This window comes from Oenanthe melanoleuca, chromosome 3 (genome assembly GCF_029582105.1).
Source record: "Oenanthe melanoleuca isolate GR-GAL-2019-014 chromosome 3, OMel1.0, whole genome shotgun sequence".
NCBI lineage: Eukaryota > Metazoa > Chordata > Aves > Passeriformes > Muscicapidae > Oenanthe > Oenanthe melanoleuca.
Genome location: NC_079336.1, coordinates 19,442,760 through 19,461,501, shown reverse-complemented (window position 1 = coordinate 19,461,501; position 18,742 = coordinate 19,442,760). Strand labels below are relative to the sequence as shown.

Sequence of the window (18,742 nt, the reverse complement as noted above, 5' to 3'; positions counted from 1 at the left end):
AGTTAATGGCAAATTGAAGTTTACCTTAAAAATTAGAAAAGGCTTGGTGCACAGCAATGAATAATGTTGAAAGAGGACATTAATTTCTCTAGCAAGGAAGATGTCCTTTAGCTCTCAATCTGTGATATTTTTGCAGCACACCCACTCCCCCACACGTGCATTCTTACCCAAGCCCTTTTTTGTGTACACTTGCCAAGGGATGTGTCTTAGGAGAAACACCCACAAATTTGTTTGGCACTAAGGGTTAATGGAGTCTGCACTATCATGGGCAAAGATGGATGAAATCCCACAGGGATGGTGTTATACATTGCTTGCAAACTTCTCTTTTGGCTTTCACTTTCTCTGTTGTAAGCATATTATGGTTAGCACAAATGGTTGCAAATGGAAAGATTTATTTTTAAAATTTTTTTTTAATGGAGATTTCCCATATATCTTAGAGAAGCCTGTGCTGTTCCATGATTCCTGCTGAGCCAAGAAGTGTGTCAGCTAAGTGCTGTCAGATCTGGTGGAGGTTTAATCCCTTGCTGTCTGCTTTGGTAACATTTTTGTTGCCATAATAAAGTCTATGGAACAGAACATGTGGACATGCCTTGGATAACAGTCCAGATAAGTATTAAGTTAGTGTGGTCATGGACAGATGCAATCTCTCATTCTGAGAAGAGGGAGAGCAGTGAAAAGCCATTCTTTTGGTCTGGTTTACTTTAAGTGCAGAAAACATGTCAACCATTTCAGGCTTTAGACATATTAGCTTACAATATTGAATAAAGTGTTTTGTGATGAGATACCAGACTGTAAGAGTGGCTGAAATATGGACATACATCATGCTCTTCAGGTGTCCTACGGGTGTAAAAAATCGACATAACAAAGATGTTAAACATCTGAGGAGGGCATAGTTGCTTTTTCTCTGTGAGCATGATTCATAATTTAACATACTCATTCCATACAGTGACCAAAATCTGGCAGAGGATTAGGCTAAAAACTTAGTTTGGGATTCTCAAGACAATTTCAAGTATCACTGGTATTGTAGTGTGGTAGTTTGCCAAATAATTTGTAGTATTGCAGATTCCCTTCCTCATTGAAAGACTAGATTTTTGTACTACCTCTGTGCTCACATGTCTGTCTGCCCACCCATCAGCTAAAGGTGTCTGGACTACCAGAAACACAAAAGTCTGCCATTAGAGGTTTACAAAACAGAAGTACACATTGCTGTCACTGAATTTATTTTACTGTGGCTTAAACTATTTCATCTTCATAGTTTCCTGTGAGTCACTTCAGAGCATAATGGAAAACTTCAGCACAGTATGACTCTTCATTTGTGTGAGTGATACCAGTATGATTTTCAAATAGAGTGTATTTACTTTGGGCTAAAAGCTATTGTTATCAATTTTGACTAAATGGTGAGATGGTTTTCAGAGTCTTTCACAACACTTCAAAAAAGGAGACACTGAAAATGGAATTTGCTATTTATACAGTGTTATTCTGTTCATTTACATAATCAGTATATTAAGTATTTTTTTCCTGAAAATGAGAAGCATCAAATAACCATATTATCTTCAGTTTTTCAGAATTCCTCTCCTAATCCAGAGTATAAAATTCTTGGTTTTTTTTAAACTTTGCTTTCTGGATCCCAGTGTCTCTCATGCTTCCATCTCACCTTTGCTTGGTTTTTGTCCTAAATACAGAAAAATGACATTTACTAGGTTGGAAGGATACCCTTACAAATAATGTGAGTCTCTCTTCCAGGATTGCACAAAAATTTTTTAGGACAGGGACAGACACTCCCTTTGTTTCAGCTATCCATTCCATTAACTATTCAGTTGTTTGATCTTTAATGTAAATGAAAATGCCTAGCAGTATATGACATGCTTTCTACAAACTACTGCCTTCCAACACAGTTTAACATCATCTTCAGTAGCATCCTGCACAGCAATGGACTGAATAGAAGGGCTTACATTTCATTTTTACTCTACCAAAAGGGACATCTGAATAACTTTTTATAATAATAGTGAAAAGTAATTTTTAAAAAATTTATAAAAATCAACATTTTTTTCCCCAAGGCTACTGGGAGTCAACATAATTTCCGCATTAAATAGGAGTTCTGGCACTATCCCAAGAAAACAAAAGTTGAAAGGAAGCAGATTCAGGTATATGTCCTGTCTCTACCACAGCAAGTCTGATTGCATTATAATTTGCTCAAATACAATTTCCTAATAATACTAATAAATTACTCTGGCCTTCAAATTGATGTTATTGGACTAAGTAGTGCAACATACTATTTAGTTTTTTGAGACATAAAGAAAGAATTGAAATACATTTATCTTCATTGAGTAATCTAGATATTTAGGTGCATTTAATTTTTGAAAAGTCCAGAAAAAAACGGAGCCCCTTTATGCTATAGCTATACTCAGAAATAAGCCAGGTCCATTACCTGAACCTTTGGCCAAGCTTTCTTATCCTACAGTGAGAGTGGCTGCATCCATCAGAGCTGGTCCCTGAACCATGTCTTGGCCCTCTCCAGAGGTGAGACAGCTGGCCTAGGCTGGGCTGGGCTGGGGATGCTGCTGGCTGTGCTCTCTGGCAGAGGTGGTGATCAAATGGCTGTGGTTGGTGTATGACCTGCTTCTGTCAGCTTTATAAACCAGCAGTGGCAGACTATGCACTTCTTTTTTTCCCACCAGCTTGGAGTAAAATATACTCCTTTCCAAAAGCAACTTAAAAGCTATTATTTCAGAATTTTAATGCTTCTATTATATCATTTGCATTTATCTATTTGTATTTATTTATTCAGATGCAGATATGCATTTATATTGTTTAGAAACTTTTAATGTTCCATTTGCTGAATATTTGAGCAACACAAACCAGTAAAATAGGGTTTACTTTTGTCGAAGCATAAACAGAATTTAAATGAGAAAAAAAAATCCTTGCAAAGATGCCTAACAATACTCAGAGGAGAAACACACACATGTCAAACGTCTGTTGAAGGTTAAGTGAAGGCTGTTCTAATTTTCATTTAATGGTATTTAGGATAGTGATGGAAAACTAGGCTTTTTCTTATGAAACCCATCTACTTTTGTTTTGCAGCCAATAAATGTTTTTATACTGCCAAAACTATCAATATTCAGCTTTTATTACAAGTCTACTGGTGCTCTGGCAGAATGCAGTTCTGAGCTACCCTGTCACCCCAGCAGAGGACTAAGAGAATTAAACCCCCATTTTATTTCTGTGCACTAGCTCCCTCCATCTGGGTAAACAAGCTAAAAAGCCAGCTAATGCAGCTGACATCTTGAATTATGTAATTTCTCATAACACATGCCAGAAATGCTATTCAACCCTGCTATACATGCAGGAATGCTGTTCAAAGCCCTGGCTTCTGGTTCAGCAGCATGATCAGTGGTACAAATGGTGCTCAGCATGCAGTGGGGATTGCTGAGCCATGCTGGAGGAGGAAGGAAGGCTCCATAACCATTATCCATTCCTATATCCTACATGGATATCTGCCAGACAGAAAAGGCAACCACAGTGACAAGGAGACAGATATACTCGGAGGAGATGGCTTGTGGTGAAAACCCAAGTTTAGGGTCACCATTTTGCATTTCTGTGCAGTAAAAAATTTTTTGTCTGCTTTAGGATTGCTGAAATCTGTAGATTTTTGCAAGAAAAACTTACAAAAACCACAATAGTTTTCATATTTCTGCTTGAAGCTCACTGGAAAAACCTGTGAATGTTAGGCAGATTCAAGGTGTTGCCCTTCAGTTTAAGGAAAAACTGGGGACTTCAAAGATATCTGTCAGCAGGAACAGCCTGGCTGCTCAGTTATTCTTAGTCCAGTGCTAGTGACAAATTTTCTACAGAACCCCTGATAATATTATACAGTATTACAAAGAGTTTCCTTCTTTTCTGACTGGTTAGTGGTAACTATGCCATGAAATCCTCTGGGGCCATGAACAAGCACAGCTGTCAACCCCAGTACATGCATCAGCAGAGCAATGTGCTTTAATCAATTAAATTTTGAGTGGTGTATTTGCAATACATGGAAAACTGACAAAGACACAACATTTAGTATTGGCCTACTAATAACCACCTGCCTTCAGAATTTAACAAATCAGGAAGACTTTCTGTCTTGAAATTTATTCCTTTTTTGAATATGTATGTTTGGTTATGTTTAATTGCTGTCTGAATCTATTTATAAGCTGTAGTGGTCTAGGGCAGGCACCAAGACCTGTCACTCACTGGAAAAGTTGTGCTGCTGCCCAGATTCCACTGTGGGAGGCTCAACCATAGCTGGAAACAAAGAACAGCACAGAACCTATCTTATTTGGTTTAAGTGCTTGGAAAGCTAGAACAGTATCTAGTAAAAGATTTCAATTTGTGGCACAAATAAGATGTACCCTCCAAAACTGGGATGACTGCAACCAAACAGTCTCTGGGAATGATCCCTGGGCTACCACCATGCCCATAACCCAGCCAGGCAGTGGCTGGGACAGAGCAATAAGCAACGAAGTTGGAAACTCTTCTCTTCAATTATAGTGAAAGTTGATGGCATTCGTGCAGTTTGCAAGGTAAATGATTAAATTTATTTAAGCCAAAAGAATTTTTGCCTAGGGTTTTGGTTTTATTTTATGAAAAGGGGAGTCACTATGGTAAACCATATAGTATTACCTACAAAACTATAAACAACACTTGGTAGAAGGTTTCACCCTTATTTTCTTTAGTTTATGTCCCAGGCAAAAAGATAAAATCATTAAGCCATGAGAAATATCCAGTTACATTAATAGAAACTACAGAATTTAAATCAGGCTACCAGTTTGAAACTCCTCTGAGAAGTATATTTACTGTTTACTTATAATATGATATATCAAAAAGATAAAAAGGAGAGGAAAATAAATATCTATTGGAAAACATATATAGCTACATATTTCCCTGTAGTTTTAAGATTTGCTTTAGTTATTTAATATGCCATATTGTACATAGTATGAATGGTAGTATGAATGAAAAATAACCCAGTCAAACAAAATCCTCCACAATGTGTTTAAATGAGTTTGATACAGTATAGCTGACACATAAAGCACTGATAAAAAAGGTGTAAAATGCCCCATATATATGGTACAATTACATACTTAATATTATATCTAGAGAAAGCAATGACATAACAAAAAAAAAAAAATACAAACCAATCCTTCTAAAGAAAAAAAATCAGAACTTTGAACTTTTGGCATAAAATATGTATATATTTCCTTCAGAAAACATAACAAACTCATTCAGAAGTAGAAGGATGGAAGAAGATGGCAGGTTTTCATCCAGTAACCACAAGAAACTGTAGCTAAATTAAAACGAAGCCAAAAAGTTACCTTTTAAACTACAGATATTTTTTTCCTGTGAAAGCTGACCATTGCCCATAAGACACAAAGAAAAGTTATCCAAGTCATGACAGTTTCCAGAAAGGAGTAGTAAAGCTTACTTTTGATGATCTCCGAGTGGTCTTTGCCCAATGGATTTTAATAATGACTCTGGTCGAACTGTTAATTTTGGCGATGTCTTGGGGCTAGTATCAGAATCTCCACTTTCTTCATCTCCCATGGCCTTAATATAGCTCCCACTTCTCATTCTTCTGCATGGGATCTCTTCATCTTTCCCACCAGCTGGGTATCCTCCCCATTCATCCTGAGGTACCTAACAGAGACCAAGAAACACACACACAGAATGTGCTTTATTCTTTTCATAAGTTTAAATACTTCCTTCCATTTTTCATTTTACAAAGACAAGAAATGAATTTTTTATTCTTCATAAACAGATTGCTTATAAAGAGATTTCTAAGAACCCTAAATGATTTTGCCATTCAACTTCAGAGCTGGAAATTTTCAGTTTATAAATGTTAGAACCCAATGAACAATGAAGTCATGGATTGTGAGCTGTCTATCTATTTGTAGACATGCTACAAACTGCAGGAAGCAGCTTTAAGTTTGCATATAGATTTTCATCAGATAGGAGTATCAGGTATATTAGACCTAAAACTCATAGAAAGATGAGCACATTGGGGTTTATTACCAATAGTCCTTATAAGGGACTTTCAGCCCTTATATAAGGGGCTTTCAGGGAGGTGAATGGTGTATTAAAGATAAGCTAAGCCATGATCATGGTATAAATGGAGAGGATTATGATTTAGGGCAAACTTCTGTGGTAAAAAAAAAAAGGAAAAAGAATAATTTGTGTTTTTTCTGTTTAGAAACTGCAAAACAGTTCATAGAGACTGTAATATATCAGAAATGCAACCAGTTTAATATGTGTGGTTGCAGGATTGCAGTTGCTTTTATGCAGTTCAAGTGGATTTCTAAATAGTGAGATTGGTAGTCAGATAATGCACAGCTGGTGGATGGAAATCTCTCTGCACCACAAATTACCAAACAATTGAGCAGGAGTGGATTCTTCAATCCAAAATGAAATCAGCCTTGTTTTAATGCTTATGATTAAATACAGCAAGTCTGCCTCTGCCAGTATTGTTTCTTTTTTTTTTTTTTTTTTTAATTTAATCTTCCAAGGTGGTAAATTCTCTGGTTCTAATCCAGAAATACACTTATGCATTTGCTTAGTTTAAATGATATAGGCAACTCTCTGAAATACATTATAAGGACTCAAAGTTAAAAAGTAGGATGTGACAGAGTTCATCAGTGGACCAAGGCTGATGCCCTTGACAGTATCAAATCCTTTATCAACATTATGATTCCTTCTATATTAACCAGTTTAATGCCTTTATTTACCAATATGCTATAGGTCTGAAATCTCAATTAAACATATATTTAGTAGTTTCTGCAAGGCACGATGTTTAATAAAGATTTTCAAGTCAAATATATTGAAATCTTCTATAGGCAGAATTCACTGTGGAGCTGAAGCAAATGCTCCAATTGGTTTCAGCAGTCTTGGAGACTTGGTTTAAATAACTAACATGATCTGCTTGCCATCTTTACAGCCCTTTGAAGATGAATTAGCCACTCACACCAGGGGAACAGACCTGGGGCTTTGAGTCCTAAAAAGGGATTAAGGGAGAAATGAAGTTTTAAAAGGGTGTGAACAAGTAAAAATAGAGATATTAAATTAAAAAGCCCAAGCTTAAGACAGAAAAAAAAAAATTGAAGATGAACTCAGATAAGAAGAGATGAAGTAGATTGCACATATAAGAAAAATGTTAGAGATAACTACCAGAGGAAAAAAAAAAGAGTCATGTTCTTATGCAAAGTAATAGGACAGAGTATGAATCTAAGTGAAATATGAGTTAGATCATGCAAAGAAATGAACTTTTTACATTATTCAGCTTTGGATGGTGATTGGAAAGGAAGCATCGAAAATCTTCCCAAACTTGAAGACTTTAAGTGTGATACATCATTCTTATTTCTTTTCTCAGACCTAATATGTATAAGATTAATGTTGCAGGAGTGTTTTTTATGATTCTATGAGATCTAAAAATCACTTACATGTAGTCATAGTATAGAGAGTTATTTTACTACTTGACATCATATAAACATACTCTTATTTTTAAATTCTTTATTAAAATTTATGTCAGCATGGCTAAAGCCAAAATCTAAATGCTGAAAAAGCAGTTACTGGCATCTGCATAGGCCCACTACAAGATATACTTTTCAATTTTCAGTACTAAAACAGAATTACCATGTCTTAATATTATTTTCTTAAAAAATAATCCCTCTTAACTTTTTCATAAAATAATTATTTTGGCTAGAAATTTCTTTTCTTCATTTTAGTTCAAAGATAATTAAATAGAAAGTTTAAAAAGACATTGATCAGTAACCTTTTACTTACTCAAATGCAGAAAATTAGTACTTTCTCAACTTTATTTTTTTCTGAAATTTCATGTTCAAATAACTAGATAAGGACTGGATTTAAATGAGTACAACACAGGCTTATTTGTTAATTGAAGTTACAATCTTAATTTAAAAGATAGGAATGACTGATTTTGTACATTAAAGTATCTAAAAATGAAACTTCTTCACTGTGATAAAGACAAATCTTAAAGCTATGTGCTTCACTGTTTCTGTTGATTGCATTCTTTTGTTGTCTGAATTCATAATTTATATGAATTCACATAACAGCTACAGACCAAAGCTAAAATCCAAAGTCCTGCTCCATTTGTGCTTGTGATATGCTCATGGTACACAAGGCAATGAGCATCTTTTCTAATCAGACCAACCCATTGACTACCACAGAAGCATTTATATGGTTTTTACACAATTATTCACAATTAAAATATCTGGGTTTTGTTGGATTTTTTTTTCCCTTAAGCCATTCAAAGTGGCACAATACAATGAACCCAGTGAAAATGCTTCTGGAAACTGGTGAGGAAGTTTGATCCTGTGTTCTCCCAGGATTCACCAGAGCTATGGAGAACAGCTGGAGTCTTTTTACCATCTTCAAAATAAAAATAAAATTTAAAAAGGGCCCTTGACACTGTTTTTCCTCATGGAATGAGAATAAAAGCAAAATTTGAGCCCCAGTTCAGCCTAGTTTTTCATTTACCTGAGTTGATAGGTTAAATACTTGGAAAAATCTTTCCAAATCCAGGCCATCTCAGACCCCAACACAGCTTTAAAGAAAAGCAAAAGCATTATACAAGTTCAGGGATGATTTTCATTTTGAGATATTAACAAAAATATTTTAATCATGTATGAGGGTCATTAAATATACATCTTCCAAAATATGGCAAGGGCTTTGCAACTTACAGAAATTCTATCTTACAATAGTTACCAGCCCCTGAAATTCCCATCTGCAGGGCTTGCAGCTGCTAATTTGGAATAATTACCCTAATTATCTACTTACGTAGAGTGATGAGTGCTGATATTTATAATGTCTAAAACGGCCTTCCTTCTGTTCAAGATGTTAACATGAATCCTTGTATATGCAGTTTCTATCCACAGAGGAGTTAGACTGCATATTACCATATGAATTTCCTTTTGCAAGAAAGGCTGGCTGACAAGGTCTGGCTGCTGATCTGGTTACAGCTATTACAGAGAATGATGAGTCTCCTTCACAAGTATCATTCACTGTTGCTGTAAGGAGCCCCAGGTTCAGAAAATTTGACATCTTTCAATTGCCCATCTACTGATTCATTTTGATATCTTACATTAATCATCCAGGGTCAATTTTAATAAAGCACTTGGTACCTAACACTTACTACATGTTATGAAGCTGAACTGAAATTGAATTCCAAAACCTTAGGAAGGATCCTAAATTCCCATAAAGGTGTTTAGGAGAGTTATTTCCTTCAAAGTAGCATACAAAAGGTCCATCCAATCAAAATGTAAAGTGCAAAGAAAAATTTCAAATCGTTCTCCTTTCTTGGACTCACTGTATCTGATTACAGCAGAAAGGCCTTCTGTTATTTCCCCATCAGATCCTAAAATCATCTTTTGAAGAAAAAAGTTTGTGGTTTGTTTGTTTGTTTTTTAAAGAACAGAAGCCTTATTATTTCTTCCATGATAAAACAGCTGTGGAAGTGTAAGACCTTCTTGGTCACCTTCTAATCAATAATGTTTGGAGAGCTCAGGAAGAAGACAACATAGGGCTTATAAATAAACTATTATGCTCTCCTCTTTTTGTCACTCCCAGCCTTTTCATGGAGGACTCACAGATTGCCTGGGAAGGGCTGGTTAAGAGACAGGGATTCCATTCACATAAAAGTGTGTGATGCATCTTTGTGATCAGGCATTTACCTGAAAAGAGGGAGCTTAGTTATAGCCCCTAGGCCAAGCATGAAGTCACATGAATTTTATATAAAAGAGTATTTGGATAAAACTTGTGGAGCCTCTTAACAAAGAAAGAAGTACCTTTGCTCCAAACTGATGTACATCCTGCTGCTCAGGATGCAATTCAGGGAACTGAGAAGATGGTGTTTCTGTAGGCTAAAGAAGAAACCAAACTGTCATCTTCACAGTGGGCATTCTAGAAACTTTGTTACTATAAAATAAAATATCCTTGCTTTAGATGAAATGTCACTATCCTTGTTCATTGCTAGAAGTTCATGTCTTAAAATACCCCTTAATACTAATTTTTTTGCTAAATGCCTAGAGTGTCACATGACCAGTTAATGGCCATGAAAGTTATGATTTCTGAATTTTATTCTAAATCTTATTTCTATCTCTCTTTTAAAGAAACAGTATAGATTTGTGTGAGTAGAGTTCTTATTTTCTTCTTCTATTATTTTATATGTTTTACACTATGTTTTAATTTGATTAAAATGATCCAGGCTGCCCAGGTAAGTAGCTGAATCACCACCCCTGGAGGTTTTTAAAAGACATATAGATGTGACATGGTTTAGTGGTGGACTTGGCAGTGCTGAGTTAACAGTTGGCCTCAAGGACCTTAAAGATAATTTCCAGTCTAAATGATTCTGTGTTTCTATTCTTCCTGTTGCGTGTACTGATTGTGCTCAGAGCAAATCTAACAGAAGAAGGATTTTGGACCCCTAACTGGACTTCAGAAAGTCTGTCCCCTGATTCTCAGAAAGAAAAAACAACAGCATGTTGTCAGGGAAAACAGGGATGGATTTAACAAAACCACAGAACAAGATGGAATTGCTGAGGTTGGAATGGACTCTGGAGTTTTCTAGTCCAGCCTTCTGCTCAAAGCATGGTCAGGTAGAGCAGCTTGCCCAGGACTGCTGCAAAGATGGTGAAGGGCCTTGAGGAGAAGCTGCATGAGCAGCAGCTGAGGGCACTGGGTCTGTTCAGCCTGGAGGAGACTGAGGGGAGACCTCACTGCAGTTACAGCTTCTTGTGAGGGGAACAGGAGGGGCAGACCCTGATCTCTGCTCTGTGGTGACACTGACAGGACTGAGGGAATGGCCTGAAGCTGTGCCAGGGGAGGTTTAGGTTGGATATCAGGAAAAGGTTCTTCACCCAGAGGGTGTTTGGACACTGGAACAGCTCCTCAGGACAGTGGTCACAGCACCAAGCCTGACAGAGCTCAGGAAGTGCTTGGATGGTGGTCTTGGGCACATGGTGTGATTCTAGGGGATGGTGCTGTGCAGGGACAGGAACTGGATTCAGTGATCCTTGTGGGTCCCTTCCATCTCAGGATTTTCAGTGACAATTTGACTGTGTCCATCTGGATTTTTTGAGTATTTTGAGTATTTCCAAAGAGGAAGACTCTACCAACCTCTCTAGACAATCTGTTCCAATGTTTGACTGCACTTAGGGGGAAAAAGCTTTTCCTTATACTTTATGAGACATAGGTAACCTAGGCCCCCTAAAAGTAATTCCAGGAGTGTGAATATCTAACCTTGTATGTAAGCAATACAAACAACAAAACTGGAAGAAATGACAAAATACTAATTCTTCTGGACTTTGACCACTATTAATTTGGGGTTTTTTTAAGTTTACTTCAGTTTAGGGCTTAGTTAAAACACTCAAAAGGCAACAGCCTTTGACATTTCAAAACAGTCCTGCTCCTGTTGTTCCATCCACTTCTATGCATTTGCTCACAGCTCCCAGAATTTACAAGATATTCCACAACTAAACTGCTGATCTTCTTAAAACTGCTGATTACTTTATTATCTAAAATGAAACTCTTCTAAATAAAGGGCTTCAGCTGAGGGAGATGACTATCACTTCATATTTCTCATTCCCAAAGGTTAAAGTGAGGATTACCTACCTCATAGGAGTTCTGTGAAATTTAATTACTGTGCAGATATAAAATTAGCTGAAATATTGATTTTTACCTAAATCTTATTTTAGTAATACAAATTTCACATTTTGGTAGAAGCTGTCTGCACATGGAATTAGACTATATATGACATGAAGAAGGATAAGATATGAAACACTCTGTTGGAGATATATAATTTTTGCAATTTTATGCTTTCTCAGCCTGATCAAGAAGATGACACAATCTGAAATGCAGGTAAGAGTTTTTCTCCTAGATCACATCTTCAAGAGCCTCAGAAAAACAGCCTTTGTGCACAGCTGCAAGTAGATGGATGTAAATGACAATCTTGGAGAGCAGACAGAGATGATTTTTTGCAATGTTAGAAAGTTTCCTTGATACTACATTGGGAGATGGGAATGTTTTCAAAAAGTTCACTCAAGAAGGAGCACCAAGCCATTACAAGAATATTTTTCTGAAGTTAATGGCACTAAGACATTCCCCCATTTACTGGCTGTGGATTCTAGACCATGTTGCTTAGGATTTCTGCAGGAGGGAAAAGTGCAGTAGCAGAAATGAGAAGTTTCTTTCCTCAGTAGCTAACCTTGTGTCTACAACTCACCACAATTCTCAGGGCACATTTTAGACTAGTTTCTTCTGTGTGGCTTTTTTTTTTTTTTTTAATGTGCTGATTCATTGTGCAAAGAACATGAATTATGCAATGAAGTCATTGAAAAATCTCTACAAAACATGCCAGGGACTCCTCCTCACCCCTAACAATATCATTCTTTGTAATTAGCTTTAATTTTCACATGCCACCCTCTACTCCTTGAACTTGACAGCTCAGAAGCACAGAGAGTTCTTGCAGCATTCCTGAAGGTGTGTTGCCACTGTCCATCAAGGCAGGAGCTAATCTGAGAAAACAAGTCATCTTTACCTTGCCAGCCATTCTCTCCAGGCTTTGCTCTGAACAGCCAGAGTACTACAGAAAGAGGAAGGAAATAATGTAGATCCCAAACAATCTATGCTTTACATTGGGTTGAAAATGAGTTCAGGAATTTGGGATTTGGTAATAATCTGGACACCCATGCATATCACAGAACACAAACATACTGTTCCAGCTGGGAGATGTTCAAATAGGAAAATCATTGTCAGCATTATTTATTGCCTGATTTTATTCTCTCATGTGGAGTTCCAAGCAAACTGCACTAAGCAACCTTCCATGGAAAGATTTCTGTCCAGTGTACTAAAATTGCTTCTGTGTTTCCTAAGAAGTTCTGCTCTTTTCACTTAAAAAATGTTTTATAAAGCATATCTCAAAAGTGATGAATTAAAAAAAAAAAGGAAAAAAAAAAAAAAAAAGGAAAGAACCAGCACTATGTTTCCCAACTGGTTCTCCAGCAACAATGTGAATTATAACTCGAGTATGGCTAAATACTGTAATTGGTGTTGTGAGGACTTTGTGGTTTTGTTTATACTATCTGGATGAAAGTGGGCCAAGTTCCCACCCCATTAGCATCTGTGCTCATATTGATGGCACAGATCCTTGCAGTTCAGCCACCTGCAAATCCTCTGCTGTGTTGTTGGGTCTCTCTGGGACCCTCAGGACTCTGTGTTGTTTTGACATGGTGGAGCAAGGTGCAGTCAGACAGCAGTCATGGGCTTGTCCACACTGTGGGTGATTTTAGCTTGCTAAGCTCACTGAGATCTTGTGCCAGAGCTTTGATAGAAGGTGAACTTGGACTGAAGAGAGGGCTTGGCCTCTAATGAGAACCTGTTATAGTCTCTCAGTCTAAGACACAAAACCAGCAGAGTTTCAACCAAGAAACCTCTATTTCAGTTGGCTGCATATTTCCTTTTGTATGTGATCAAGGACACTGCTTTGTGGTCAGCTCAAGCCACTTTAAAATTATATTACCATTAACTTCAGTGGGGCAAGTTTTCCTTAAGCACTGTTCAGCTTTTCAAGCAATGCTAGTCAAATGACCTAAAGTGCTACCTGAAAAATTGTCCTAACAACAGTAATAAGGATAGTAAAGGTAAGTGTTCCGCTGAGCTGGTGACTCACTGTGCTGCTGCACAGCCATAAGAACTCGGGGACAGAAGGATGCCAGAGGGGTGGTGATTGCCTTAGGGCTGGGCAAACACAGCTCAGTAAAGACCCCTGTCTTGCCTGGAGGTGCTGCCCTGCAGCACTTCACTCCCATGCTGTGGAGCAATCCTTACCTCTGAAAAAGTGTCACTACCAGGAACACACCCTGGCCTGTGCTAAATTCTGAACCAAGAGTGCTCCGGAGCGAGTTTAGGAAAAATCTGGCTAGCTTGGATGAAAAAATGCCTGAGACCTGCTGAGCCATGTAACAGTATTGAGGATCAGAATGCAGTGCCAAGGAAACCATCCTGGCACTGTAATTTGATAGAATAGATGTAGCATAAGGTAGCAATTATTTTCCTAGTAGAAATTCACAGAAATATCAAAGATCAAAACTTGGAACTTTGCAGCGTGCCACAACAAGTTGCTTTTCTGCCAAGAAAAATAGTTTGCATCCAGAATTTATTTTTATGTCTTTGTCTTTTTGGGCCAGCTCATAGTTACATTTTCCTTAAAATCCTTTTCTATAAATTGAATTAAATGCATGTTCTGCTAAAATCAAGCATCAAAAGGCTAAAGACCAAAACAGGATTGCAGCTGTCTCTTACTACAGGTGAAAGGGAGCCAGGAATTCACTTGCTAGCTTGGCTGTCTGACTGGCAGGCAGCAGATGAGACCCAGGGGGGAACAACAGCAGCACCTGAAGCTGACCACAAGTTTTTCTGAGTCTGGAAAGACCCCACAGACCATTCAAGATTACGGATGTATAAAGTAAGAGGAAAAAAAAAAGACCATAAAAAGAAGAAAAGGAGAGGTGCTCCCAACAAACTTACAATGCACAGCACCTCTGAAACCACAGAGACTAAGGGGCAAGGTCTCCAGTTTTGCAGAGTTATTATAAGGCTGGAGAGGGATGAACCTACAAGGCAGCATATGCAGGGCTGACTCAGAAACTGGCCTGTGGTAAACAGCATTTTATTAAATTGAAGCAGGAAACGATATAACTTTTTTTTCTTTCAGTTTGTTACAGGTCTACTACCGAAAAAACAGTAGGTCTTTAAAACTCAAATATTTTAAGGCTATTTAATAGCTATATTTGCCTCTTATCACTTTTTTCTGATTTTAACTAATGATTGATGTAATGTTTGAAGAGTTAAGTCCAGATGACTGCAATTATCTAGCTTCCAGGGCAAAATAAGTATTTTTTCCCTGTCTATCTACTACACAATGGTTAACTATCTGCATACTTTTCAAAAAGTGTTTCCCTACCAAAGTACCAGGAAACCTGTCCATATGGACAATGAGCTATTTAAATACATTTGCAATTCCACTTTAAAAAACAAGTTTTAATCACAGCACTGTAAGATGGCCAAACATAAAAAAACAAAAACAAAAACAAAGCAATATTGTGAATACTTGACCATTTTTTCAGTCACATCCTTGCAGGAAAAATGGCATGGAGTGCTCAGGAGAGGAGCTGGGTGTGCCCCAGGCAGCAAGCCCGTGCCCTAGGAGAGTGTGCAGTCATTACAGCCCCAAGGGTGTGTTCCTGCAGTCTCCTTCAAGAGATGGCCTGAGTGTATGTAATAGCAAGGTACTCCTGTATGAAAACTTCTTCAGAACCAGTGACACCTTTGACTAACAACTGCAAAGGTCACCCTTCAGCTTCAGTGAAGTGAACACTGAAAAACAATTTGGCAACACACTTCTAACATCATAAAGGAGGACAACTCCCCCTGATTAAAGGGCAGTGGGATCACGGCCTCCCTTTTCTACTCACAGCTTTGACATTTCCACAGTAACAGGGACATGTTCTGGCAGCTTTAAGAAAATAATAACTCTGAAATCTTACTACTCTCATTTGGAAAAAAGTTTCAGTAATTTATTGTATCCAATATGAGGATCCTAGTACATGAGCATGGAAGCAGTGCACTGTATCACTGATTGACACAGTAATTCAAGATACCAGTGATTTAAGACAGCTGTTTGGTCAGAGCTTTGCGTTACAATTCATTGATTGAATGTATTTATTTAATTTTTCTTTTTCTATATTTTTTTCCCTTGGGAGGGGTAGATAGGTTTCTGGGATCTGTGATACACAAACCCATCAGCATTCTGTAAATAAAGGGAAGGGTAAGCTTTATTACTCCTTTTTATTTAATGCTCCACAAGATGTTGCAGGCTGACATTAACGCTGTGAATGGACCATAGGCAAAAACTGTCCCTTCATTTCCCTTTTTGTCTGAGCACTACCTGTTTGTCTTGCACATCTCCACTGCTGACTGGGAAGGCGTAGGAATGGCTGAGACGTCCTTGTGGGACTGTAATGGGCTGTAGAAAACCAAATGGTACAGCATTCCTCCATGCTGATTTAGGATGCAGACTGCCCTGCTACCCTACTGTCTGTACTAGCTTTTCCTGCTGTGGAAACAGCCCAGTTAATTCTTGAGTGGTGGATGGTCATAAATCATTGTGAAGGCAGCGTGGGTGATAGTGAATTGGAGGTGAGTATCAAATCTCTGCTGGCTCTGCCTAGCTCCACAGTGTGCACTTACTGCTAGGGGACTGGATGTAGTTTCTGTAGTTCATGCATGGGTTTTATGTCAAGCAAACAATCTAGTTTCACAAAGATGAAGTGCTGAGAAGAGTTCATTGAGTTCAAACCTGTCTGTCCTTGCAAACCAGAGGCAGAGTGCTAAGCAGTGGTGTGCCTCACAAGGGCACTGGTTTCATTTGTGGGAACCTGTCCTGTCACACTCATACAGTAGAGTTCCTGGGAAAAGGTAACTGAGGGCTTAAGGCCTATTTATCCATTAGCTTGTACTCAAAGATTTTCTCCATGTAGCCTTAACTTAAATCAGCAAAGAGCTTTCTCAAAACTGCTGCTTTTTTCTTTTTTAGGAAGACCAACTCTGTGCTTTTCTTTCATTCTGTAGAGTTCCCAGCTGACATTATTATCCACATGCTTAGCAGTGCCTCTGCTGTAACCGATGACGCTCGTTCTTAAATGCACTGGGAAGACAGGAGTGGGTTGAAGCCATTTTTAGAACAACATTCTATTTCCATTTTTAGTGCTGACTCATTCACTGTACCTTGTGGTATGTTTACCCCAATTGCTTGCTGCTTTGGAGGCTGTTGAATGGGTGAGGAAGGAATATTAATCAGTGACACATCACACTGTGCTCCAGAACTACAGTCATGGTGAGTGTGATGCCCTTGCTTATCTTTTAGCTCTATTGTAAGAATTATTTTTCTTTAACTAGCATTCAAAGTTATCTCAGTTCTGGAAACCTAAGTGACTCTTTTGTGCACATCCTTTCAGCACAGTTATCTGGTTCATATAATTTTCTTTTTTCTGTTAAAAATCTTTGCTCCTATGCTTGCACTCATATCAGAGTGGAATTAATCAAAGTCATTGCACTGTACACGTGTGAAACCTAATTAGCCAGAACAGCTGATGAAAGCAGAGGAGATCTCACAGCTCATTTATCTTTTTCTTAACATATTTTATGTTAAAATTTAAATGACTTGGAAAAGAGGAGCAGCCACTATGGCTAAAACTATACAAAAGTGTGCATATATGTTCTACTTGGGCTGTTTTGCCTGCTGATTGAGATGGCAGAGTGTTTGGTGCTCAGAAATGCACTGAAATGCTCAATTTGTCTGCATTCGAAATAGAAATTAAAGTCCCATACATAATAACTGCAGCTAATCAATCACAAGACTTGGTCTGATAAATGCTGTTAATGTACAGTTACAAATGATTGCCCTCTGCTCTTGAGGTAGTAGTTGATCAACTGATTGACATTACAGCCCTCTCAAATGAGCTTCTCACTCTTCCCCTCTCCCTTGTCCCTGTATGTTCCCATCACCTCCACTGTAGAAGGAGTGATGCAAATCTGATCTGGGTTTTAAATGAGAAAAACAATCACGACTTTATACTGCTTTATTTCTACTAATTTACTACTGTCAAACCATCCACTTTAGGACTACATGACCATCCATGCTTGAAAAAGGCACCTGACTTACACCTCTGACTTACAGCACACACTCCCATTCCAAGGAGATGCCTTAGCTGCAGGGAGATGGGAATGTGAAAACCTAAAAGAGGAGCCAGAGATTAGGCTTGGAGATTTACCACGTTAAAGAAATACTTGCTTTCAACTCTAGGACATGACTGAAGCATAAAATGAGCAGACACCTTCAAAATCCTTTGTGTCATCTCCTGTTTCCAGGCACTCGTTACTTTGCGAGCAGCTTCCTTTCTAGACAGAAAATTCCTAAATTCACTCTTCAGAGTTTCAGTTTGAAGGAAAAGAAGTTCAGTAATTAAGGTGTGAGGCAAGGGGAAGCCCAGAATCATAAGACAAAAAACAAGGTCTCAAGCACAGGCCTAAGACTGCCATGAACTTTCAGTTTGAGATTCTGCATATCAAAAGACACAGTGGAAAACAGAAGTAGAAATACTTCATGCAGATACTGAAAAAAGTTATAGGAAGAAAACCAGTAGATAGAAAAGTGAGTTTGCTATAGAGAAACCTCATATAACTAGGTAGTAGAACAAAAGCCATATATTAATATAAATAAATTGATACTATTAATATATCAACATAGAAATTTAATTTTTGTTATTCTGAGGAATGCTTACCTATTTGTGTATTTATAGAAGGACTATAATTTCACACTTTTATTATAAAAAGAATTAAAAAAATATAGCTGACATCAGTCAGGGCAAATGTATTTAATATCACTTTAAAAACAGAGACCCTGTGAAAGGCCTTGGGGTTTTATGCTGATCTGTTCACTTGTGCACCTCAGGGAAATCTGCTGCTGCACACCATAATCCCTTGAATTCTCATAGCCATCTACTTTTGAACAAGGCAGTAAACTCTCCTGGGTATGGATTCTGAAATGTTTCTCTACCTTTCTACTTTCTGAACCTAATGGTTATTTTTATCCAATTGTTATTCAGTGATGCTGCTTACACTGCCATAAGAAAAGTCAAAT

General features: G+C 37.8%; 1 protein-coding gene across 7 annotated transcripts in view; it reads right to left on the bottom strand.

The window, feature by feature from the left end:
- The window catches only part of DLGAP2 (DLG associated protein 2), a 440,625-nt gene that overhangs the window by 62,387 nt on the left and 359,496 nt on the right, over positions 1 to 18,742 (bottom strand). For all 7 annotated transcript variants that reach the window (XM_056488339.1, XM_056488340.1, XM_056488336.1 and 4 more), the window contains one exon: positions 5,459 to 5,670. In XM_056488339.1, the coding sequence (XP_056344314.1) occupies positions 5,459 to 5,670 (212 nt within the window). The remainder of the gene's footprint in view (positions 1 to 5,458; positions 5,671 to 18,742) is intronic.